The sequence below is a fragment of the Hemitrygon akajei genome, chromosome 18 (assembly GCF_048418815.1).
Source record: "Hemitrygon akajei chromosome 18, sHemAka1.3, whole genome shotgun sequence".
Classification (NCBI taxonomy): domain Eukaryota; kingdom Metazoa; phylum Chordata; class Chondrichthyes; order Myliobatiformes; family Dasyatidae; genus Hemitrygon; species Hemitrygon akajei.
The window spans coordinates 44998817-45024912 of record NC_133141.1 but is presented as its reverse complement, the minus strand read 5'-3'; the positions used below and the strand labels follow the sequence as shown (position 1 = coordinate 45024912).

General features: G+C 38.8%; 1 protein-coding gene across 1 annotated transcript in view; it reads left to right on the top strand.

The window, feature by feature from the left end:
* The window catches only part of etv4 (ETS variant transcription factor 4), a 113799-nt gene that overhangs the window by 2218 nt on the left and 85485 nt on the right, over nucleotides 1-26096 (top strand). The window contains exons 2-5 of the mRNA XM_073071584.1: nucleotides 12087-12227; nucleotides 12638-12725; nucleotides 12844-12891; nucleotides 18145-18198. Of these exons, the coding sequence (XP_072927685.1) occupies nucleotides 12171-12227; nucleotides 12638-12725; nucleotides 12844-12891; nucleotides 18145-18198 (247 nt within the window). The 5' untranslated portion in view covers nucleotides 12087-12170. The remainder of the gene's footprint in view (nucleotides 1-12086; nucleotides 12228-12637; nucleotides 12726-12843; nucleotides 12892-18144; nucleotides 18199-26096) is intronic.

Genomic DNA, 26096 nt, shown 5'->3' with positions numbered 1-26096 from the left:
TCTAAACAGAAATTGCTCTCTCTATAGAATGCTAATTGCCGACAGTGCTCTGTGCCAAATGCCACCGCGCTCTCACCAATCTTGCAACGCAAAGTCCATTACAGTCCTTACTGTGTTACTAGACTAGAGAAAGGAGAAGAACGTGCACGGATGTTAAAACATTTAAATATGGCGAAGTTGGGCATACACAACAACAGTGCATAGTTTGGTTGATTGTAATCTACCTCAATAATGTCGATTAAGTGAATGTTTCCTATGGTAAATATGTTCGCTAAATGCAAGTTAACGCACTTAAATAAGATACTTTCACTGTCTTTCTGAGGCTGCTGCTGTGCTCAGTCGGGACAGCAGTTCTCTGGCAGCGCTCACCAATGAACCTTTCTCTACGCTCTTAAACAATGAGTACCTGTTGACCCAACCGGTTGTGCAGACAGCTTAATACCCTCAGCAACGGGGAGCACTCACTAGCAACGAGAGGAAAAGCTTCGGCTGTATTTCTGTCCTTACTAGTTCATGAGTGTTGAGGTCAGTTTAACGCCTTCATTCACTGAGATCAACCCACTCACTGTAAGGAGTAATTACATTTTGGTTCCTTTTTAATCTTCGTAACTCAAGGTCTCTCCCAATAATGAATTTACCCATTGTGATTACTTTAAATCTACAGGATTATTAATAATTTGAACTGCTGACAATTTATATAATTCTCAGTATGAATATAAGCAAAACTCCAAACGGAAACCAATTTTTTTTTGAAAAATGAAAATTTCACGCTCTGCAAATAAATAAACATGTTGTCAAGTGACATGAAATGAGATGGAATCCCTCCAATCCCTCCAATCTCTCCAATCTGCAAAGCCGTTGAATTTTTTAAAATCCCCAAACTTCCTTCCTGTTTGGAGTTGAAAGTGGTCTGCACGGACAAATGTCTTTACTTCTCCTTTCTAAATTGGGACTACATTAGGAAATGTTTTTTAAAGGCTAATGGAAATTTCTAATGTGATACAATGTCCTTGTGCACACATTTTGTCAGTCCATGTTAACGTTCTTAACTTGTCTTTTTTTCACTCGTAGCTCCTTCGTTGGTGTGTTAAATCAAAGCAGAGTTCTGAGCACGCTGCTAGGTTTTGAGTAAGGTTAGGGAACGTAAATCTTCACCACATACCAGACCTCTTTTAAAGTCTATAGGAAACAATATATGTTCTACTTGTGCAACCTTGGAGAAATCACACCCACGTGAGACTGTACTGATTGCATAAAGTAAGGAGGACAGTACTGTACATCTGAGTGGAAACTTTGTGAAATCTACAATGGGGAGGGTTTTGTTCTGTACACCATGGGTGGAAAGGGTGCAAGAGTTCATTGGCATTGCAGAATGAAAGATTTCATATGCTCTTTGCTGATTTCACTCAGATATCAACATATCTCATCTTATTTGACAATGGATAAAGACTGATTTCTACATTTATTTTAAAATTTTGATTTAGTTTTTATATTTTTATCAATGTTTAGCTAAATTGGAATTTTTTGTTCTTAAAATATCTTGTCAACTTTTGGTCTCTAACTCTAACTCTGTAATAATAGACATTCTGGGATTGCCTTTTGAACATTTCCTTGATGCTGGGTTTTCTTTCGTTCAATGGCAAACACCTTTGCATTCTAATGAGATTTCTCTCCCACTTTCTCTCAGTGACAAATACAATTTCTGTCAAGTTGGCATTTATTGCTGGCATGCAATTTTGTGAAAAAGTACCCTTATCATTTCTCAATAGGCCTTCCGTTTTTTTTCCATGTTTTTATCAGTGAGAAGCCAAAAATTTCAAACTGCCTTCTCTTTAAAATTCTTTTCTTGGACGTTAAATATTTTTAGGCTTCATCTATAAATTTATTAAGTGTAAATTATTTTCAGATTAGTATGAGGAATATTAAAGACCGGGAAAGAGCTGATATAAATGTGTTGTCTAGTACTGTAATAAGTATTTTTATTTTTTTGAGGGGAATAATTTGAAAATCTTGCTAATAGTCATCCAAAAAGTTTCTTTTGATTGTTTCATTTGAATTAAGTTATGGAAATCATTTTATGATATTTAAAGATATTTTAAATACTTTGTCAGTGTAAGTATTTGAATAAAATGGTAAAGAGATTACAAAGGATCTTCACTGCTCCAAACATTGTTGATATTGTATTAACTAAATTTTATTAACCAGAAAGTAGTACAACCTTTCGGCCTTTTCATTCTTGTAATTCAGTGCCCCATTTGCCCGCTGACTATTACCCATGTTCTAATGTGAGAAATCATATGCTCTGTTTTCCTTAGTGCTGACAAAATATTTATTTTTGCCAATGTCTCTGATGTTTTTTGTGGAAAGATGGATATTCATAAAATCTGAATTAGTGATCAGTAGTTTTAGATCTTTAACCAGTGCTCATTTAAACAAAAAATCCCAGCAACCTATCTAACATATATAGAATAAGTCTGACTATTTAAAGAAGGGAGGAAGCTGTGTTTAAAATGATCAACACTGCCCACATTTTCATAAGTTGCTGACCGTTTCAGATATTTTGAAAATATTAACACAAGAACATAATGCATGAAAGCCCTTTATCTACAATAATTGGGAATGAGGGTAGAGTGTTTGACGTCTTCAGATCTAGATTTCATGGGATGAATCACACAACTGCACCGGCAACCAGGTTGTTTATAGTTTCATTATGTCTATAATCTTTATTACCTGTGACTGAGCCATGGTGTGTGTAAATTAAAAGAGAAAATATTTCTTTAAGTGTAAAGATGAGATAGGAAATGCATTTGTGAACCTGGTTTCTGAATATGCTATGTTCAAATATGGTAGTCAGAGAATCAAGTTACATTGTGCTGTTTATTTCAGTGCTACATGATTGAAAATGTACTCAAATAGTGGGGTTTTATTTTATTTATGACATTGTTCATTTCAAGGTTGGTTTGCAGAATTCAGGAAATTTGACTGATGTATTTTTTGTGGGACTGGGCTAAGTTTGGGTTTGAAGAGAAGGAGTAGGGAGGAGAGTCAGAAATGATAGGTCTGATTGGAATCTGAGATTGGACTCTTGGAGGTAAGTCACCCAGCAGGAGAGCCTTGCCTTCATTGAGGTGCCCCAGGGGATTGCTCAGTGGCGGGCAGTGCATGTCTTTTGAACAAATGCTCAATACCTGCCCAGGAGCACCCAATGCCAGTGGGTGTAATTCCTGTGCTGTATTAACCCATGCTAGAATTTCTAGCTACACTTGTGGCTATGAATGGGTAAACCACCAAAAATACATTAACATTACCATTTTGCAAGAAACGTTGTTGACGCTTTGCTGCTAACTTCAGAGGATGAAAATGTGTCAGCTATAATAAAAGCTATTGTACATTCTGTGTTGTAAAGACTTTTTTTGTATTTAATCTTTTTCATTTGAAATAAGTCTTGGAAGCATAGTGTCATAATGAGCCTTGAAGAAGTTCTGAGCTATTTATTGGAGATATCAGTACTGTTTTTTTCTCAACGAACAACCAAGCACCTTCAACTGACGCCTGATGTAAACACAGACTAATACCCATACCAGCTGCCTTGTCTATATACAATCTTTCATTATTTTAATCTGTTATCATAACAGTCCTTCCCACACACCAGTATGCAATGGAATGCTTGCATTATGACTTCAGAAAATGTGGCGTTTGCATGTTTTCCCTGTGACTACATGGATTTCCTCCCATTATCCCAAAGATATATAGATTTGTAGGTTAATTCCCCTCTGTAAAATGTCCCCAGTGTGTGGTGAGTGGTCAAAACTGAGGTTGTTGAAGGAATAAAACAAAATGTTATTAATGTAGGATTAGTGTAAATGGGCGCTTGATGGTTGACATGGACTCAGTAGGCCAAAGAGTCATTTCCATGTTGTGTCTCCCTGTGATTTTATTGTCTCACTCAAGTGAAAACTATTCATTCACAAAAACCAAATCCATGCCTGACCCTGTTCTCTCTCAATATTATGAACAGATGTGTATTGTGTAGTGGCAGCCTTGGTGTATTATATCTCCCTAGCTGGGTGACCAAAAAGCCAATAGTAAAATCCCTCTTGTTGCATTGCAGCATAGACCTGAGACTGAAATGGAACCTATCCTGGCCTTTGGGGTTCAGTTACTCACTGTGCCAGATAGCTGACTCATTGTGTTTGCCAGATGATGGCAGAAGTGTTTTTCATTTGTAATTTGTTGGAGAAAGATAACCTACACTGACTAACCAGACCGATTTTATTTTTGTTAAAATTGAATTCTACGCAACAGTTTGGCAAATGTTTGGTTTTCGTGCAAGAGATAAACAAGGATGATGTAAAAGCAAAGGCTTGTAATTATACTCAGTGGTACTTTATTAGGTGCCTGCTGTACCTAATAAAGTGGCCACTGAGTGTATGTTCATGGGCTTCTGCTGCTGTAGACCATTCACTTCAAGGTTCAATGTGTTGTGCATTCAGAGATGCTCTTCTACACACCACTGTTGTAACACGTGGTTATTTGAGTTACTGTCACTTTCCTGTCAAATTGAACCAGTCTGGCCATTCTCCTCTAACCTCACTCATTAACAGGATGGTTCTGCCCACAGAACTGCCACTCACTGTATTTTTTTTTGTTTTGCACCATTTTCTGTAAACTCTAGAGACTTGTGTGTGGAAATCCCAGGAGATCAGCAATTTCCAAGATAGTCAAACCACCCTGCCTGAAACCAACAATCATTCCACAGTCAAAGTCACTTAAATCATATTTCTTCTCCATTTTGATGTTTGTTCTGAACAACAACTGAACCTCTTGACCATGTCTGCATGCTTTAATCAACCAATCATGTGCAATCAACAATGGGAATGGAGGCAAAAAAAAAGGTAAATATGGTATTTACCCTATAGAGACAGCTCCAGACCAGAGATCATTTGGAAAACATCATTGTCTTGGGAATGACCATGAAAGGTAGCTCTTGGATGAACAATGGCGAGTTGCCCTTGTACTGGTCCAAAGAAACATTATACAGGAAATGCCATGATTCATTTAAATTGCATCAGATACACAAGTGAGACCCATGGCAGGAAGTCCTAGGCAAGCTTCCAGAGGAAGGCACAATGATCCAAAATAGCCATTATCACACTTAGCAGTCATATTTTAGACAAATGTACTTTAAAATATTTGTTAAAAGAAGAGAGATGTCTCTAGACAATACAATCTACATTCCAAGTAATATTTTTATATAGTAACAGACACAAAATGCTGGAGGAACTCAGCAGTTCTGGCAGCACCTGTGAAAATGAATAAAAAGAGTCAACATTTCTGGTTGAGAGGTCAACTTTTATCAGGCCTCTAGGCAATAGACAATAGACAGTAGGTGCAGGAGTAGGCCATTTGGCCCTTCTAGCCAGCACCGCCATTCACTGTGATCATGGCTGATCATACACAATCAGTACCCCGTTCCTGCCCTCTCCCCATATCCCTTGACCCCACTATCTATAAGAGCTCTATCTAACTCTCTCTTGAATGCATCCAGAGACTTGGCCTCCACTGCCTTCTGGGGCAGAGCATTCCACATATCCACCACTCTCTGGGTGAAAAAGTTTTTCCGCATCTCTGTTCTAAATGGCCTACCCCTTATTCTTAAACTGTGGCCTCTAGTTCTGGACTCACCCATCAGCGGGAACATGCTTCCTGCCTCCAGTGTGTCCAATCCCTTAATAATCTTATATGTTTCAATCAGATCCCCTCTCATCCTTCTAAATTCCAGCGTATACAAGCCCAGTCGCTCCGATCTTTCAACATATGACAGTCCCACCATTCCGGGAATTAACCTTGTGAACCTAAGCTGCACTCCCTCAATAGCAAGAATGTCCTTCCTCAAATTTGGAGACCAAAACTGCACACAATACTCCAGGTGTGGTCTCACCAGGGCCCTGTACAGCTGCAGAAGGACCTCTTTACTCCTATACTCAATTCCTCTTGTTATAAAAGCCAGCATGCCATTAGCTTTCTTCACTGCCTGCTGTACCTGCATGCTTGCTTTCATTGACTGATGTACAAGAAGACCTAGATCTCGTTGTACTTCCCTTTTTCCTAACTTGACTCCATTTAGATAGTAATCTGCCTTCCTGTTCTTGCCACCAAAGTGGATAACCTCACATTTATCCATATTAGGCCCGAGACTTCAACTCTTTATCTCTTTCCGTAGATGCTGCCTGACCTGCTGAGTTCCTCCAGGATTTTGTGTGTGTTACTCTGGATTTCCAGCATTTGTAGAATCTCTTGTGTTAATATTTTTACATGTAACATGGCAGGAAGGCAGAAGGTCATAAATATGAAGCCGTGGCCGGCAGCTTTAAGAAAACCAGCCAAGAAATATTCTTTATATTGAAGGTATAAATAGTTTGAATGAGTTGCTTGGAAGAGTGATGATTATCAGAAGTGGCTCTATAATGTAGAGAGTCAATGATGAAAATGAGATCAAGTAGTTCAGGGCTTTACTTCACCTGAAACCATCGAAGATTATCATTCATCTTTATTGAAAGTAAATCTCTTGAACATTTTTTTATTTATATACTCGCATTATAACATTTAAAATGAGCAAGAGAAGTCATTAAAAATAAAAATGTAATACTAAGTTATAGGATTGAGCAGTATCCTGGGACATCAATTACATTAGGGTAGCTATAAATGTATTTACCATAATAAATGAGACTCCTCCCTGTAGTAATGGAAGCTGATGAATCACAGAAGTCTGTGATTTTGACCATACTGAAGATAGATACAATACAAATTACATAAACTGCATTGACTGTTTATTTATTTCCATAGATGCTGCCTGACCTGCTGAGTTCCTCCAGCACTTTGTGTACATAACTCAGGATTTCCAGCATCTCTTGTGTTTACATAACTGAATTCAGTCTTTCAGAGATTGAAACTGGTTGTTCTCAGGCAGTGGGGTGTGAGTGTTGGTCAGTTATGCAAGCAGGTAAAATTTTCAGGAAGGCTCTGTCATACAAATAACTGGAAACATTTTTGGGAAAATAGATAATCAGAGCACAAACAATGGAAGTTTCAGGGTATTTAAACAGTATATTTGTTTGAGCAATGTGTCATGGAATTGACATTTACTTGACTGCTTTTTATGTGGTCTCCATTGTCAAGTTTCACCTCCCATGAAAGAATTAGATGGACCTGGCCAGAGGAAATTTTATGTCACATTTTTCTCTGCACATGACAATCCCTGGGGCAGTTGAGAGTCTTGCTTTGTTTATATTCAAATAACTGGTTGTAACCAGTCTCTCTTTGTTAGGGTTTACTCCAGCAGATAGATTATAATTACAGAAATCAGACCTCAGAATGCAGTTACATAATTTCCAAGGACCTATTGCAATGAGGAAAAAGGTCACATCACTATTCTGGTGATTCCTGTTTCCTGGCGAGATTATCAAACACAAATCCTGGCACCAGACCAAAGCCATTCCTGCACTGTGGCACCACTACCATTTGACCAGACTGGAATCAATGGTAATAGATTTCCTTTGGGAGAACAATCATTCCACAAGGGATTTTTAAAACTAGTTTTAAACTCCCAGAATAACACTGTATTGACAAAGGAATTTTTGATTACTTGCATGTTTAGCAGTGCCATTGCACATTCCATTTCTGCATAACAAAATCACAAGAAATGTGAAGAAGGAAAGCCACTTAACCAAACATGATTTATATTTCCAGAAAGACTGTATATATTCATAAGAGCATCCAAATTTCAGTTTTCACCTCCCTTACTTGCCTAAAGCCTCACTTCTCAAGCCAATTTTGTAAAGAAGATCCTTATTTTCTCCATTATATTAGCTTAAACTTTAATGTTTCCTTACCCTCCTATATATATATTTTTTACTGATCTATTTTTATCTTATGTCTTTCTTACTTCTCAAGGTAAAAACATCTCAATCTGATAGACTTTCCTCATACTTCATTCCCTTGTGGCAAGGGAACAGATTCATGGTTCCTACCTGAACTGCCCTTTGGCCCTGAGTATTCCCCTTGAATACTGGAGGCATTTTGAATATAATTTGATGTGAAATGCTACATTGATTTAGCTATCTGGTTTAAAAGCCCAATTACTTTGTTGGTCACTGTTACACAGGAGTTGAAAATGGTGAAGGGATTTTTGTGGAGAATATTTTAAGTTTTCTGAGCAGCATACACAAAATTCTGGAGGAACTCAGCAGGCCAGGCAGCACGTATGGGGGAAAAAGGCACAGTCAACATTTTGGGCCAAAACCCTTTGGAAGGACTGGAGAAAAAAAGGCTGAGGAGTAGATTTGAAGGGCGGGGGAGGGGAGAGAGAAACACCAGGCGATAGGTGAAACTTGGAGGGGGAGGCATGAAGCAAAGAGTTAGGAAGTTGATTGGTGGAAGAGACAGAAGGCCATGGAAGAAATAAAAAGGGGAAGGAAGGGCACCCATTTCAATTCCACCTCCCATTCCAATATGTCAATGAGAATGACATCTTTCCAATATAATCCTATAAAAATTTGCCCATGTTTTTTGCATGTAAAATGTGCATATAATGAAAGGATTAACTTGTTTAATCTGAATGAATTACAGAAAATGGCATGTTTTAAAGCCGTAAAGCACTACAACATAGAATCAGGCCCTTTGGCTTAAACAGTCTGAGTCAAACTGCTATTCTGTCTAATCCCATTGACCTGCACCCAGACCATTGCCCTCCATACCCTTCCCATCCATGTACTTGTCTAAATTTCTCTTAAATGTGGCAGTTGAACACACAGCCACTGTCAATGAACATCTGTAGTGTAACTCAGACTATATATCCCATTATTTCTTTCTTTCTTCTTTTTCTCTGAACTTCTTGCAATTTCAAAGTTGTCTGGATGACTGAAATTTAAATGGGTATTTCATAATCAGACATCTTGTATCTTTGATTAATGATTTTGGAACTGTTTCAAACTTAATTCTCAACATTTTGACTAAGGTAGTCAGCTACAGCATTTTTAATATGTCTTATTTCTAATCTGTTTCTCATAATAGATCACCCTGTTTATTTTACAGAAGCAAGTCACAAAGCAAGTGTGTATCAGCTAGTCAAAGATTTGAAGATCAATAATAGTTGCACAACTCGCACATAATAATTAATGGCATTTGTTGGCATTTTTGTGTGACATCTCAATGATGCCGACTGTGAGGCATTTGAACAGAAACTCTAATATTCTCTACGTTCAGTGAGCAGAGTTACTTACTGTATGCTAAAATGTGCCATCAAGAGCACTTCATCAAAGTAAGGGCATCTGGAGGCACTAATGTATTTCATCTTTCATAAAGGCTGCAAAATAGTTCACATGGTCAACTAAAGTTATTTCACATTGATAAAAATATCTTTCAAATTAATTAAGTCCTTAGATATTAATAATTTTATTCTAAAACCACCTCTTACTGCTGTTGACGCACTCACCCATATCTGCTATTTAGTCACATAGATAAGTGGATTGCATTACTCCTATTTATTAATACTTTTATTTGGATTAAATACATATAATATCAAGGTTCAGGGATCAACTTTATTCACCTTATACATTTGCATGTATTACGAATGTGCTGTGGTGTGTTGGTGCGACATACAACAATAAACAACATTCAACAATCATAAAGAATAAAGAATTATATAAACTATAAAGTTAGAGGTTAAAGTACTGATATGGAATAAAATGTACATAAATACCCACATGTATTTACAATGTAAACAGCATTATACAAAGTGGTTTAAAGTGTTTACAGTGCAGTGATAGGGATAATAGATAGAGGTGGGTGGGGTGGGGCTGACTAAAATGTTTGTTCAGATTAACTGCCTTGGAGAAGAAACCTTCAATACTGTGTGAAGTATTTGTTTTAATAGCCCGATAGCACTTTCCGAACGGAGCTTTTGGAAAAGGCAGTTTGCAAAGTGGGTAGTGTCCACAATCATTTCCACTTCTTTGTCCTGGACACATACAAGTCCTGCAGTGTTGGTAGGCTGCTGCCAGTGACCCTTTCAGCTGACCTGGCAGTTTGCTGTGGTTTTTGTATATTGTGAGAAGAATATACTGCATGTTAAATATTCTTTTAATACCACATGTTGATAATCTTATAGTTTGCTATCTAATAATGTACTCATTGTGAATGTTGCTGTATGCATCATGAAACGGTTTGGTGGGCTAAATACTGAAACTTTCTGCCTTGTATGTGGTGATGCATGAGCGAGTAATAATCAAAGTCTGTCATCAGGAAATGGACATTATAGTACAAATCATATAATTAACTCTGAGACATAAATTTATTGCTGCAAGAAGAAAGAACTGTTTGGCACAGCTTTGTGGGCTGAAGGGCCTGTATTGTGCTGTAGGTTTTCTATGTTTCTAACTTTCAAAATCTGTGATCAGTTGTAATGTGTGTAGATTGTGTCACAAAGTATTGTGTAACTAAGTCAAGGAAAGACCCTATATCAAAAATAACAACCAGAAGTAAACACTGTTAGTCAATCCTTATGTATGGTATAAAATAGTTTATTACTTAAAGAAAGTGCCATAAAATCTTATCCCAGGGGGCTAAATAAAGAGATTAAAAAGCCAATCATCTATATATTTAGTTTTATTCTTATTGAAGGTACTTGTATGTTTGTGCCTTCATTCCATTACTACCTGAATCCTTTGTTTTGATTGTGCTTTTGTTGGAGTCTTTTATCATTTGCCTGACCCACTAACAATAATCTGAGTTTAAGCTTTTTCTATACACAGGCTTTTGCAGAAGATATTCTGAAATGAAGGACTATCCTTCTAAACAAAACACTTCCTGACTCTGAAATAAATCACAGACAGTTTGTTAAATTCCCAAATTTAAATGCCAGTAAAATGAGAAGAACAGGGGCTTATTTTAGGTTCCAGGACACAGACAGAAAATGCTGCTGATTGTCAGCCAGTCTTGTAAAGAGTTAATATTTCAAATTGTGCTGTGCAACCCAGAGGTGTTAACACAAGTAAATTAACTTACATTTATATAGCAGCTTTCACATCCACGGGGAATCCTAAAATATGTCACCACTTCTGAAGCACATATATCCTTGTTATTTTGTAACATACATTTATTGGTTACGTATGGGGAAGAAAGAGCAAGAAGTCATTTATTTCTCTAAAAGAATGTCAGAGGGGTTTTTGCAATAATTCAATAGTTTAATAATTTAATAAAGAGAGCAAAAAGTAGCGAGGTAGTGTTCACGGGTTCATTGTGTATTTAAAAATCTGCTGGCAGACGGGAAGAAGCTATTCCTAAAACGTTGAATGTGTGCCTTCAGGCTCCTGTACCTCCTCTCTAACTGTAGCAATGAGAAGAGGGCATGTCATGGGTGATGGATGCTGCCTTTCTGAGACATCACCTGTTGAAGATGGCCTCATATTACATTATAACATAATTAATATTACATTGAACATTTCTGTAATGCCACAGTAGACTAGTCAGCACAATCAGACTCAGAACCACTATGCAAGTGTTCCTGGCGGTCGTTTACTGCAGGATGTGCCAGCTTGGATTACATTCTGCATTGTCTGGACTGGGGTTTGAACCCGCGATCTTCTCCGTGATTTGGATTAAGACTGCTTCCTCTGGACAAACTGCAGCATGTTTTAACACTGTAAATTCACTCTGATACACTTCACGGATGTTAACTAGGTACTAATGTTAACAAAGCCTCTATTAAATATACTTCCAAACAACGGCAAAAATGGTAGATTTTTCAGCTCGAGATTAATATCTTCGGCAAACTCACCACTTCCACCAATTAAACCAAAATCAGCGACTGTGTTCATCTCATCTTCAAGTGAAACGGAAAGAAAAAAGGTTGTATTTTAGTGGGACAACTCCGCCTTAACATGGGCACATCCTTGCTTTAAGAGTCTGCTTCTCTGGGAGAGCAGCCGTTCATTGCCCGTGGGCTGTCTCTTCGACTTTTTTTTGTGAATGAAGCTTATTATTTATGCATGCCTCGCTCGTTCATTCATGATCTTTCTCCCCTCCAGTTCCCCAACCCCCACCCGGTCTCCACAGGCTGATCGAAGCTTGTTGTTGTTAAATCCCGTCTAAATGCTCATAAACGGTTAACAATGGAACACAGGATGGACGGTTATTTGGATCAGCAAGTGCCTTACACGTTTCCAAATGTGAGTATGGCCATTCCACGAAATTTCGGGTTTCTGTCAAACTTTGAAAAACACTAACGCCAAAAAAATCCGAATAGGTTAAAAGAAAGTTTGCTTTGAGTTGCATGCTCTCGCTGAATGCGTGCGTGTTAGTGATTGAGTTTATTAATGAAACAAAATTTGTTTGCAATGATGTTATTAAAATAACAACCAAGGACGTGAAATTAACAAAAATCAAAAGAAATAGACGGCGGGGAGGTGGGGGGGGGGGTGTGATATCAACAGTTTGACTCCATGAATGGCATGATTGAATCAGACTGACAGGTAAAGTTGACTGCAGCTGATAAACAACAAATTCACGACATATGCCGGCGATATTAAACTTGGTTCTGATTGTGATTCTAAATGCTCCTTGAAAAATCTCACTGTAGAAAGCGCACGATCCTGGGACATTGGAACGGGCTGTGATTGCCAGGAAGAGAAGGTACATCGCCAAAGAATTAACACCAGACACAGAAGGTAACAATATTAGGCTTTTCATATATCTTAAATAAAATATTAAATCTAAATTGCGAAAGCTTCACTTTTAATCAAATCTCCACTTTTTTTTACATTTAGAAATTTATTTCCTTTTCAGATCTTTTCCAGGATTTAAGTCAACTTCAAGAAGCATGGCTTGCTGAAGGTGAGTTCAAAAATATTTTTGTATATAATCCTTCAGTTCGCGATGTGGGGATCTTTTCGTTGTAATTATTTCTTTCTTTGTTTCGCTATTCATTTTTGTTCCCTTCCCCCGTCCATTAATCGCCAAAGGTTAATAGTTCAGTTAATGACACCTCTTAATCTCTTCAAACATCGGCGGGGCTTGATTCTTCGGCCGCCGTGCTCGTTACAACCCGCCAGCATATTTTGATAGTTGCAACTGAGTTTTTTTAGGTCCACTCTCTTAGCTGACCAGAATCTTGAACCAAGTGAACCTGGCAACTCGCGACATTTTAGTTTTTATCCTCTTCTGATATTGACTTTTACGGTGCCAAATTTTTATAACCAAGAAATTTCAAAACACATGCACTGGTTTACGGATAATAAAGCTTTTGTAGAGGACTTCTTTTCAGGATAGGAGATGAAAGAATGACTGGCTACTCTTTTGCGCAAAAAAAGCGACTCAAATTGAGTCCATCGTCTGATAGCACGCAAGACAGTGTTTAAACACATTGTCTCCATAATTTGATTTCTCTGCAAATAAATTGCAGAGAATTTCTGAAATCGTTGGAACAGTCCATTTATGTATTAAGTGTATGATTGTGCAAAAGATGGGATGATTCGGTTTGCCCCAACGCTATTTGGAAAGTCCTGAAAGGTTGGGTGCTTAAAGGAGAAGTATCTTCTCTTCTTAATCCTTTGTCTAGATTGTAATCTGATAATAGCAACATAATCATCAAGAGCTATGTAAAATATGTGTTCAGGCAGCCCATGAAATTAACCTTTCTGATTTAAGTAACTCACATCCTTTTCAAAATAAGTTGTCCATCTTCATGTATTTTAGTTTAATTTTAATCAGAATTAAGGGTCAACAGCTCACCTCATTAGCAACTCTCACTGTAAATTTGTAATGAATTCTACATCCTGATTTGGGTTGTCTTGAATTAATTGTTAATTCGTGCTTGTGTGCCCTTTGTTATTGATTGAAAATAAGGTGTAGTGTTTCTCCAGTAGTATTGCCAAGCCTATTGATTTTCCTAGCCAAAGGAAAAGTCGTTTTTAAAAGATAGAGAAAAAAATTGTGGGCGTGGATTAAATTGTCCAAATTGGTGCTGAATTGTAATTTACAATGAAAAAGAGACACCAATGAGGGAAGGTCTGGAGACTGGGACTAAGTGGGTAGGGCTTCCAACAGTCAGAATGGGCCCAGAAATCCAAATGATCTCCACAGTGTCCTGTTCTGTGAATTTTGAGGACGGATGGCCTCACTGCCCAGGTAGGAAGAAAGTTGATCTGTCCTCAAACTCCTGGCTAGAATGTGCTTGTGTGTGACAGGTGAAGATTGGGGTTCAGGTTTGCCCTCCCTGGTCAAACTGGTCATTCTGTTAGACAGAGAATGGGTGATGCTCTAACGATCTGCCTGCACGGCAGCGAGGAGATATATTGCAGCAAGAGCCAGTGTTTGCAGCTCTGGATGGGTAAAAGTGTACTGTTTAATCTGGAGTTAGAGCCTGATTCATTTCGTGTGGTATTTTTTCAGTGTTTGACTTCTGATTAGAGTTATACCTCTCAATATCTCATTTAATTGTGTTCTGTGTAATGACTTTAATTTTCATTAAAAACAGGAAATACTGGAGAGGCATAAAGGATCTTTTGGGTTCAGAGAACATATTTGGAATCTATTTCACCCTTGATCTGTCTTTGCTGATAGATTTATTCTGCATCTTGTCATTATCAGTCTTTCATTCAGAATTTTAGAATTAAAAAAGTCTTCATTTCTCTTCTCCCATTTCGGAGTCTCTTTTCAACTTTTTTATTTTCACAGGCTGGTATGATTTATTTGTCAAATTGTTTCCTGTTTTTCCTCATTTGTTGTGCACATTATTTCAATTTTCATATTGCTTTATATTTCATGATAGAGTAATTTTGATTTTGTAACCATGGATTAATAGATAAATATTTAGTAAAAGTGAGAAGGCTATCTATAATTGTTCAAGTATTTCCCATGTGGTGATAGAGATTTTAAATGCTTATCAATATTATTAGTGTATTACTTAGAGCCAAGTTATATTATTCCACATAAAAAAGCTTGAAGATCAGCCAGTAGAAGTAGATTACTACTTGAAGAGAAAATAACTGCAGCTGACCTTAAAATTGTGTGCAACACCCACACAATGCTGGAGGAACTCTGGAGCTGGATTTCCAGCATCTGCAGATTTTCTCTTATTTAAAATTGTGTAATTGTCATTGGCAAAATATTTTATTTATTATTCAATGATTTGAGCACCTTGTTTTCTCAACGAGTTTAAATCTGCTCCATCTAACACAGCATTTCATAAATTAGGGAAAGCACAGAGCTCATTCCTATGTGTGGAATATTGCAGGCAGTGGACTGATATGTTCTCTATTGCATGCCCCACCAAGATTATGAGTTTTGTAATGTTTCATCATTATTTTTACTGCCATTATTGAATATTAAGACTTCAAAGTTTGATGGCAAGTTTAATTAAAATGCAAGGTGTATTAAGTACCCTTGCCATGTGCAACCATGCTTTTTCAATGTGTCTCTGGATGGCACATTGACTTGGAGCAGTGCATGAGAAGGATCTGGAGTCTTCGTAGAATGTTAGAAGTTTGGTTTGTCATTACTTAGGTTACGTGTGGCTGGAAAATGCCACAATTGACCAAATATTAACACTAATCACTAAGTTAAATATTTTATATATTAGAAAACAATTTCTTATGCTATCATTTCTAGTAATAATTTTGCAGTATGTATGTGTCTGGCTGGTGGCGCAATGACATCAGCACCAGACTCTGGAGCGAAGGTTCCCGAGTTCGAATCCAGTCGGGCCGCTCCCAGACACGCTTTCCATTGAGTATCCATTGGGTTGAGTGTCGAGCTTGCAACTCGGCCTCGTAAAAAAACCACTGCGCTGTGAGAAGGACGTGGGGGACCACTCATGGAATCTTTCCTCCAAAATAAGTTTTTCCAAAACTTGGAAAAAAATAAGTGGTCGCCAAGGCTCTGGCAGAGTAAGGCACACAAAAAAAATTTACAAACAGTGATCACTGAGCCAGTGTGCAGGATTCCCAAAGGGTTAACTTGCAGGTTGAGTCAGTGTTAAGGAAAGAAAATATGATGTTTGCATGAATTTTGAGAGGACTAGAATATAAAGGCAAGGAGGTAATGCTGAGACTTTATAAGGCATTTGTCAGACCACACAGAGCAGAGCATTGTGAGCAGTTTTGGGCCCCTTATCTTAAAATAAAGATGTACTGGCATTGGAGAAGGTCCAGAGGAGGTTGATGAGAATGATGTTGAGAATGAAAGGGTTAATGTGTGACTCTGGGCCTGTGATCACTGGAGTTTAGAAGAATGAGGGGGTGATCTGATTGAAACCCATCAAATGTCGAAATGCATAGATTAAAGTGGATGAGGAGAGGATGTTTCTTATAGTGGAGAAAGTCTAGGATCAGAGGACAAAGCCTCAGAACGGAAGGACATCCTTTTAGAACAGAGATGAGGGGCAATTTCTTTAGCCAAAGGGTAGTGAATCTGTGGAATTAATTGCCACAGATGGCTGTGGAAGCCAAGTCATTAGATACATTTAAAGCGGCAGTTGATGGGTTCTCGATCAGTCAAGGATTCAAAGGTTACGGGGAGCAGGCAAGAGAACGGGGTTAAGAGGGATAATAAATCAGCCACGGTGGAATGGCGGAGCAGACCCGATGGTTCAAGTGACCTAAATCTACTCCTATGGTCTTGTAACAGTGTGTGATGGAGTAAAAAAATAATTGCAGTTCTCCTTTTAAATATTCCACTGGCTTACTACAACAGCAGAGAAATAAGTTTTGAATTCTGGATAGTTTCAGCTCCATTTGGTTACGAGAGTATCTATTCAATTCCATATTGAATTGCTACTATCAATGTCTACTAAGCTACTAAGCTGTAATGAGGAATGGTGCAAAATCCTTCCCAACTTGCTTGCTATGTACATTGGTCTGGTGATGAATGGTCTCTCTGTAACCGTTAGTTGAGTACTACCTTGTTTGAGTGTATAAGGCTTATTGTACTGTCAGGCAGCAACCCAACAAACACCCCAGAGACCTGTACCCATTCATTTTGTTTGAAAAGATCAATCACAGACGTAGCTTGTATTGTGAAAGTAATAAAATTTTGGTTTTATTGATGCTCAGTCTAGTTGGAAAGGTAAAATGGATTCTTTTAAACAGCTTAAGGGATCTATTTTTCAGTTACAGTACTTAGTGAATGAATGCACTAACTTTTATCTTGCTGGTCCTTATAGACCTGAGTTTAGGGAGCACCATGTGTTAAGAATCTGGACAATATTCCAGAGGTCTCCACCAAATGAGAAGCATTGCATTCCTATCATAGCAGCTGGAGTACTTAAATTCAAGTAATTTAATGTAGATTATTTTTTAAGCTATTATAAGAGGTATAATAAGATAAACTCTTGGCCTCGCAGTCTACCTTGTTAAGATCTTTCACTTTATCGTTTACTAGAGCTGCAATGTTTCGGTAGATTTTACAGCTTATTCTGCATTATTATTGTGTTAACTCATTCTAGCTCGGTGCACTGCGTAATGATTTGATCTGTGTGCAGGACTAGCTTTTCACTCTACCTTGGGATATGTGAAATAATAAAGCAGTACCAATGGTGACTGTGAAACTACAGAAAGCTGGTTCACCAATAACCTCTGGGAATGACATTGGCCACGCTGGCCAATACGTGGCTCCAGACCCATTAACGTGCTTGGTTTTTTTTAAACTTTCTCCCCAGTTTGGGAGCAATCAGGGGTGGACAATAGAAGCAGATCTGCATCCTGTGAATAAATGACTTAAAATAAAAAAAGGCAAAGAACCTCCAGGGCAATCCCTCCTCTATATCATCAAGGTTCTGTGAACATTATGAGTTAAAGGCTGTGGGAGTCAATTCTCTCATTATCACTGGAGGCCCTTGTTAAAAGGTGCACGTGCAAATACTGATCAAAGGGCAAGATCTGGCTTAATGTGGATCATCATCATTCCCAAATACCCCATCATAATGACCTATCCAGTACTGACACTTAACGTCGAGAGCCCAGCACAATACAATAGTTGTACTGAATGAAGATCTTGTAACTTCTTGCTACCTAGATAGTACTTTAGAATGGAAAGCAGCCGTCGTGCATTCAAAATTCTAAAAATTTTCCTCCCTCCATATTCCTCCAGCTCAGGTGCCAGACAGCGATGAGCAGTTTGTGCCGGATTATCACTGTGAAAGCCGTGAGTACATTTCTTCTCACATTTAATCACTGATTATGTGCTGATTTGGAAGTCTCTCTTCAGCAAATGCCGAATAAAGGATTGGGCGCCACAGAGCAAACATTTCCTTGCAGCCACACTACAAAGTTCCTTCTGTATGTGCTATACACACAACCATGCGATTTGGCAGGTGTGGTGCAGGCTTGGGTGGAGAAAGAAATCAAGACTATTTGGGAAATTTGAACGAAAGGATAATTCAGAATGAAGTTTAATATCACTGACATATGTCAAGAAGTCTGTTGTTTTGCGGTAGCAGTAGATAGCAATACATTAAAAAACTATTAAATTACAATAAGAAATATAAAATATTTTTAAAACATGTAAATATTTAATATATTTAATAATTATATAAATTAAATAAGTAGTGCTAAAAGAGAGCAAAAAATAGCGCGGTAGTGTTCATGGGTTGGTTCGTTGTCCATTCAGAAATCTGATATTGGAAGGGAAGGAAATGTTTGGAAATGTTGAGTGTGTGTCTTCAGGCTCCTGTACCTCCTCTCTCTGATGGTAGGTAGTAATGAGAAGCGGGCTGGTCCTGGGTGATGTGAGTCCTTTGCCTTTTTGAGGCATCGCCTTTTGGAGATTTCCTCATTGCTGGGGATGCTAGTGACCGTGGCGGAGTTGACTGAGATTGCACTTTCTGCAGCATTTTTCCATCCTGTGCATGCTATAAACGAGTGCAGGAAAGAAGCATGCACTCCTTCCACCTATGTTTCCACTATTGTCACTCCTATGTCATAAAACCTATATTTTATTGAGCCTGGATTGTTTGGGGATAAGAAGCTCGGCACGCAAACACAATAGGAGCTGCACTCCTAAACTGTAAAGAGACACCTATAAATACGAGGGATTCTGAGCAGACTGAGAGTTTCAACAGGTATTGCATATTTGCAGCCTGCAGTGTAAATATATCACAAAGAATCTCTAATCCAACCTGTCTCCCGTTCAGTTGTTTTCTTCCATCAGGAGGTACTTTTTGTTTGCCATGTGAGATGGTGCCCCTCCCCCAGCGCTGACCCATGAAGTGAAAGCAGGCGGCTCTTTCGATTTTATGAATGGGTTGTTTGTAATCTATAACAGTAAGAGTTGGCTGCAACAGGTCATTACGGGCAGGAAGTGCTTCCATATATGGCCATTAGTTTGTTTTACTGGTGATGTGGCGCTGACAGATCTACAAGTGCCCCTTGCTAGAGAAATGACTTGTTGCGTAACGTATATTGTCTATAGAAACTAAATAGGTCTGCCAGATGGAATTTATTTTACCCTCGCAGCTTACCTTCTCGCAAGTAAAGGATTTCTTTATTGACAGATGCACTTGTAGCAACATTTTCTATTGATTTTTTCCCCCCAGCGTTTTAGAGCACCAGCATTAATAGAGAACTGCCATGGACTTGCACAATCACAGTCAGCAAGGGAAAGCTTTTAGTTAATTTAAAGCTATTTTGGCTCAAACACTTTGCTTTTTAGTTGACAGAATTTGGCCTAGAAAAGTTAGTGCATGCATGCAAATTGGGCTGAGTATAATGCAATAATCAGAATCAGTATTAGGTTTACTATCGTTGACACATGTTGTGAAATTTGTTTTTCAGCTTAGGGCAAAAGGTAAAAAATTATTATAGGTCACTATAAGAAATGTTAAAAAAAAAAGTAGTCCTAAAATGAGGCCGTGTTCATGGAACATTCTGAAATCTGGTGGCAGACAGGAAGAGTGTGTATTTTCAGGCTCCTGTACCTCCTCCCTGGTAGTAGCAGTTAGAAGAGGGCATGCACTGGATGGTGAGAGTACTTAATGAAGGATGCCACCTCTTGAGACATCACCTATTGATGTCGTTGATAGGAGGGAGGCTGGTTCATGTGATGGACGTGGCTGAGTTTTCAACCCTCTGCAGCTTTTTCCGATCCTGTGCATTGGCTCCTTCCTGTCTTTGTCCTTCCAATCCTCAGCTGCCCAGAGTTAAAATGGAGACAGACATCTGGGGTGGGATCAGGGAGTGGGAACAGCTGTATGCTGTCTATGGTTGTGGGGAGAGGCCCAATAATTGGTGCTTGTGTACTATATTGTAGGGGTGGGAGTGAACAATGATGGTGGGAGAGAAGGGGATGATTGATTGGGCTCTCTGCTCTGGTTAGGTTTGGGGATAATAACGGGGTCCTGCACTTTGGGGGTGGGAAGATGTGGATATGAGTAATTGTGGCCTGTGCTTTGGTAGTGAGGAGGGGATGAATGCTGGAGGCCTATGTTTCGGTAAGGACTGTAGGTGAAGAGTTGTGGTCTGAGCTATGGTCAGTAGGAAGGAAGGGATGATGAACAAACAGTGCCTGTGCTTTAGTTGAGATGCAGGAGAATGAAATGTGTGGAGTGGGTCGTATTGCAGGGGATGGGGAGAACAGGTAAATAAAAGATGTGTGGTAGTGAAGCCTGATCGCGTACTGCAGTGTGAAGAACAAGATGTCCTGTTAGTGAGCAAGTGTGATGCCCATTTCCCAAAATGAGCACTGGGCAAAGGACAACTCCCCCAGCCCGTTGTGGAAACTCATCAACATGTCACGGTAATTCACTCGATGGTATTCTGTCAGATCACTCAGCAGTGGCAATTTTCGCATTTCATTCAGGAAAAAGAAAATTGATTTTCAATTGCACAATGTTAAGTGATTGAATATCTGTTTGTGTTCTTTGTCTGTGTCTTCCCTGTTTGTCTCTTTTCTGCCTGTCTCTGTGTCTCTGTCTTTTCGTCTGTCTATCTTTCTCTGTTTCAGTCTCTCTATCAGTCTTTCTTTTTCCCTCTCCCCCCCCACCCCCCTCTTTAGTTTTAGTATTAGACAATATCTGTCTCTGTCTCTGCTGTAGTAGGACAGGCCTGAAATGAGATTCCTGACTGGTGGTTAGGTCTAATTTTATGATTCAGAAACATTAATTCTAATAGTTGTACTGCCATTCTGGAGAAGCTAATGTAGTATCAGAGGAATTAAACCTGGAGTTTTCCTTGCCTTTAGAAACTAAATGCTTCAAATACTGGGAATTTGAAATAAAAATAGGGAATTTTGGAGATAATCAGCTGTCAGGAAGCACCTGTGGAACGAGAAACAGAGCAAACCCTCCAGCGCGATCACTTTGTTTCCACCGCCACAGATGCTACCTGACCTGTTGAGTACCTTCTTTACCTCTATGACTCAGCTGATTTTACTCGCAAAACTCACAAAGCAATCACTAGTTTTTAACTTGGATTTGCACTGGCAAATTCATCATGTCCATGTGAGAATGCAGAGTATGTCTACTCTGTGTACTTGTAGTGTGATAGAAAAAGCCAGGATTTGCAAATTTTGGTCTGTCTCTTTTTCTGTAAGTTTACCTTCCCAGATGGCTTGTTTTATTAGACGCAGAACATGGATGAAAATGCAGTGTTACCTTCTATATTCATTTATTTAAAAAAAAGAACAGGATTCAGCTTTGTGAGATTGCCTGCAAGCTTATTTCAGTAATAATCCAAATGCATGCTGGTTGAGGTGGGAATCACTGATTACAATTCAAATCCAGAATTATTAGATCAGTGACTTAGTAAGAAAGGAAACCTGACCATGGTGTGCATTGCACTTGGAAAATAATAACATAAGAATTAGGTGCAACAGTAAGCCTTTCGGGTCTGATCTACTACGCATTAAGATGATGATTGATCTTCCACCCTTATTGTTATTCTCCTGATTAACCCCATATTTCTTGATTCCCTTAATATCCAGAAATCTATCTGTTGATTCGGGGAGGGGGAGGATGATTGGGATGCAGTTCTTTTTTGTACCGGGGGGGGGGGGGGGGATGGTTGATGTTTCTCTCTGAATGACTTCCTTGTTCTTTCTTTGTTTTGTGGCTATCTGGAGAAATACAAATTTCAGAGTTGTATATGGATGTATGCTTTGAACCTTTATCTCTGTTTGGGATAATCTCAGTCATTGTGTCGTCACAACCTTCTGGGATAGAGGGTTCACCACCCTCTGATAAAGAAGCTTCTCCTCATTTGTGTTTAGATGGCTTATCTCTTATCCTGAAACTGTGCCCCCTGAATTTAACTCTCCAGCCAAAGTAACAGCCCTCCACGTTTCCACCTCTTGAGCCAAGAATTTTGTAAGTTTCAGTGAAATCATTGGTCTGTCTTCCTTCTAAATTCTAGAGAACATTGGCCTAGTCTACGCCATGTTTGTATATAGTGTACAACAAACCCATCATCCCAGAAAGCAATTTAACCAATCTTCACTGCACTCCCTCGATGGAAAATGAATCCTTTATTTTATGGAAGGATATTAAAACTGTACTTTGTAGTCGAGAGGATGTTACAATTTTATTCAGATGCCTTTACTCCCTTGCTAACATTCTCCTGCAATAAAAGGCAACACACCACTTATTGTTCTTTATCTATTCCACATCCTCAAAGAACTCCAGTAGATTAACCAAGCAAGGAATTGGCTTTTAGATTGGATCTGAAGTTTTCCTTTCTGCTGTGGTTTGGATGTGAAGCCAAATCTATGTAAAGTAGAATTAAATTTGAAGCTTTAGTCTTTCTCCATTTGATACAGCTTAATGTGTCATGAAATCATTGCAAACTGTGTTCAAAAGTTAATTTTATTGCTTTTATAGTGTCCAAAGTAATAACACTGTTCGGTTATTTAGTCTACATATAGCTGTGTGCTGGCACAAACTAGCCATTTCTTGTTCAAGATAAATGTCCTTTTATATTCTCAATATATACATATACAGTTGCACAAACATTACTGCAACCGAAAAGAAACTTTATTTTAACTTCATTTGCAGACTGTACAAAGTTGTGAAGTGACTGCAGAAAACCTGTAAAGGAATATGGGCAGCTTATGTGAGTGGGCAAAAAAAACTGGCAGGTGGAATATTGTGAGAGAAATGTGAAGTTAACAATTTTGAAAGAAACAAATGAAGAATATTGTTTAAAGGATGTGAAATAAATAATGGTGTGAATGGAAATCTAGGTGTCCTTGCATACGAATTTTTAAAAATTAGCTGCATGTACAGCAAGTACTTGGGAAGATTAATGGAATGCCAGCATTATTGCAAGAGGAATAAAGTACAAAACTAGGGAAAACTTGCTGCAACTGTACAAGGTCTCTGTAAGAAGTGTTGTACATAGGTTCAGTCTCTTTTTATTTAAAGAAGAGTGTTAGTTGCTTGGTTTACTAGATGGAGTCCTGTCCTTATGAGGAAGGATTGAGTAGACTGGATTGGTATTGTCTGGAATTTGGAAGATGAGATTTGATCTTGTCTACTTCCCATCATACTTGCCAGGATAGCTGATGTTCAAAATGTTTCCCTTAGTGGATGAATTCAGAACATGGCGGCATGGTTTCAGGGTAAAACAGTTATTCACACAGCAGCATCAGACCAGCAAAGGGGGCACTCACTCCCCAAACAGTTTTAAAATTAAGGCTCTACCATGGGTCGCTCATCTTAGAAAGAGAAGATAGGGTTTGCTTTCTCAGAGGGCTATGGATTTTTATATTTCTCTGCCTTGGACAGTGAGAGAGACTGAGGCTTGAATTCTATTCCATGCTGACAGTTTATAACCAATGAGGGAATTAAGAGTTACAGGGATCATAGATAACAGTGAACCCAATGCCAAAATCAGATTGGCACTGACCTTGTCAAATGATTAAGTAAGGTTGAGAGGATGCATGGGTACTCCTGCTCCTATTTCTTATGTTCTTAATGCTTAAGGTCTGGTTAAACTGCTTAATTGTGTACTTGCTATCTGCCCAAACTCTGGTTGCATAAAGTCAATTTGACCCAACAAAGTAGTAAGCTCCTAATTAAACCAGAAATCCAGATACAGTTTTATTTTTTTGACCTCCCAACAGAATAGTTTGATTCAGCTCTCAAATCTACTTGTAGACTAAGCATATTAGTCAGATTATGAATGGTGCTTTTGACTGTGGCATGAGCTGGTGTGGTGTTTAAATGCAGTGTATAGAAGTAACTCTAATGCTGCATTAAGTCCTCACAGTCAAAAATATTTTTAACTCAACACCTTAATTCATTCAAAGTTCCAGTGTTGAGTTCCGTATGCATTTCTTTGCCAAATACTGGAGGGAAAACAACATTAGGAAAGGCTCCTGTTAACTTTGGGCCTAGTTTTCAGCCTTGTGTGTCAAAATCCTAATGTATAGGGTTTGCATATGAGGATGGAAAACCCATTGATTAACATAAAAGGTGGACAAACCCAGTGTTTGCTTCAGGTTACATTAATGCATTGTTTTGTCATGGGATGAAAGGGAGTCTTTGCATGTGGAGGAATGAGCTATTTGAGGAATGTTACAGGTCTTGTATTCATATGTGTTTAATTATGCACATCATGAACAAATGACTCCCAACTTCCTGGGGCTGCACATTACGTCAGCTGTATTTCCACATTGCCTCCAGCTGTCTCTGTAATATTGTTATTAAATGACGAAGTGCGCTGCAGTCCATTTTATCAGGACAGGTCCTCCTGAGTTGCTTTTTATTCGGTTTGCTAATGATTTCTTTGTCATCAACAAGAAAGCTGGTGAATTAATTGCAGCAATAAATCTGAGTATCTTTCCCAATTAAAAGTGAACCAAATAAACTACAAAAAAAAATCTCATTGTCAGTCCGCTTATCTTGGAAACCAATTATATCTTTGCGAAAGGTGGGGGTTTATTCATAACCCAAATTAATATCCTATTTGAATGGTCATTGGTAAACGTGGCTACAGTTTCTGTAGAAGCATTACCCCTGGAACTAACTCGGCTCATTCAGCTGATCACTGAGGATTACAATTTAGATTTTGGTTGTTTCCTCCCCACTGTCTCCATGATGTACAGGTGAAAATGACCCCATCTGCTCTGAAAAACCTCTCTTATCTTACCCAACCTATCACTCTTAGTTTCAAGCAACACACACAAAATGCTGGTGGAATGCAGCAGGCCAGGCAGCATCTATAGGAAGAAATACAGTCAATGTTTCAGGCCGAGACCCTTCGTCAGGACTAACTTTTAGTCCTGACGAAGGGTCTCGGCCCAAAACATCGACATTGCTTCTTCCTATAGATGCTGCCTGGCCTGCTGTGTTCCACCAGCATTTTGTGTGTGTTGCTTGAATTTCCAGCATCTGCAGATTTCCTCGTGTTTCAATCCATGTTCCAGCGTGGATTTCAAGAATCAGAGCCCAAAACATTTCTTTACTTAAGATTCTGCACACATCAAAACGTAGCTACACCAGGGAACTGGAAACTGTCTGGTTTTCTTTCCTTCACCGAATGACGCTCATAATATTCTCCTCCCACCTTTTATTAACTTGCCCCACATCAAGGACTGAGTTAGAAGAACTTTCTGATGTGCAAGAAATTGTAAGACATCTGGGGATTCACTCCTTAAAGTGGGAGGTCCCAGCATGAGATGTGTGGCCTGCAATTATCAATTATGCAAAGCGGACTTCTCAATTTATGTTTACCAGCCTTGGTTAAGTGGTAACCCTCAAGCAGTGAGTCAGAAGGTTGTGGATTCAAGAACCACTAGATTTGTGCACATAATCTAACATTTCAGCCCAGCCCAGAATGAGTGCTGTACCATTGGAGATCCTGCTTTCTGAGCGGTATTCTGCTTGGATCTTGTAGTTGCAATGAAGATGAAGTCATCGTTACCTCAAAGACCATAGTACATTACAGCACAGTACAGTAGCTGCGGCTCATGATGTTGTGTCAGACTTTTAACCTACTCTAAGATCAACCTAACCCTCCATTTTTCTGTCATCTATGTGCCTATCTAAGAGTTTCCTAAATGGTCCCTCATATACCTGCATCACCACCACCCCCGGTATAACAGAAACA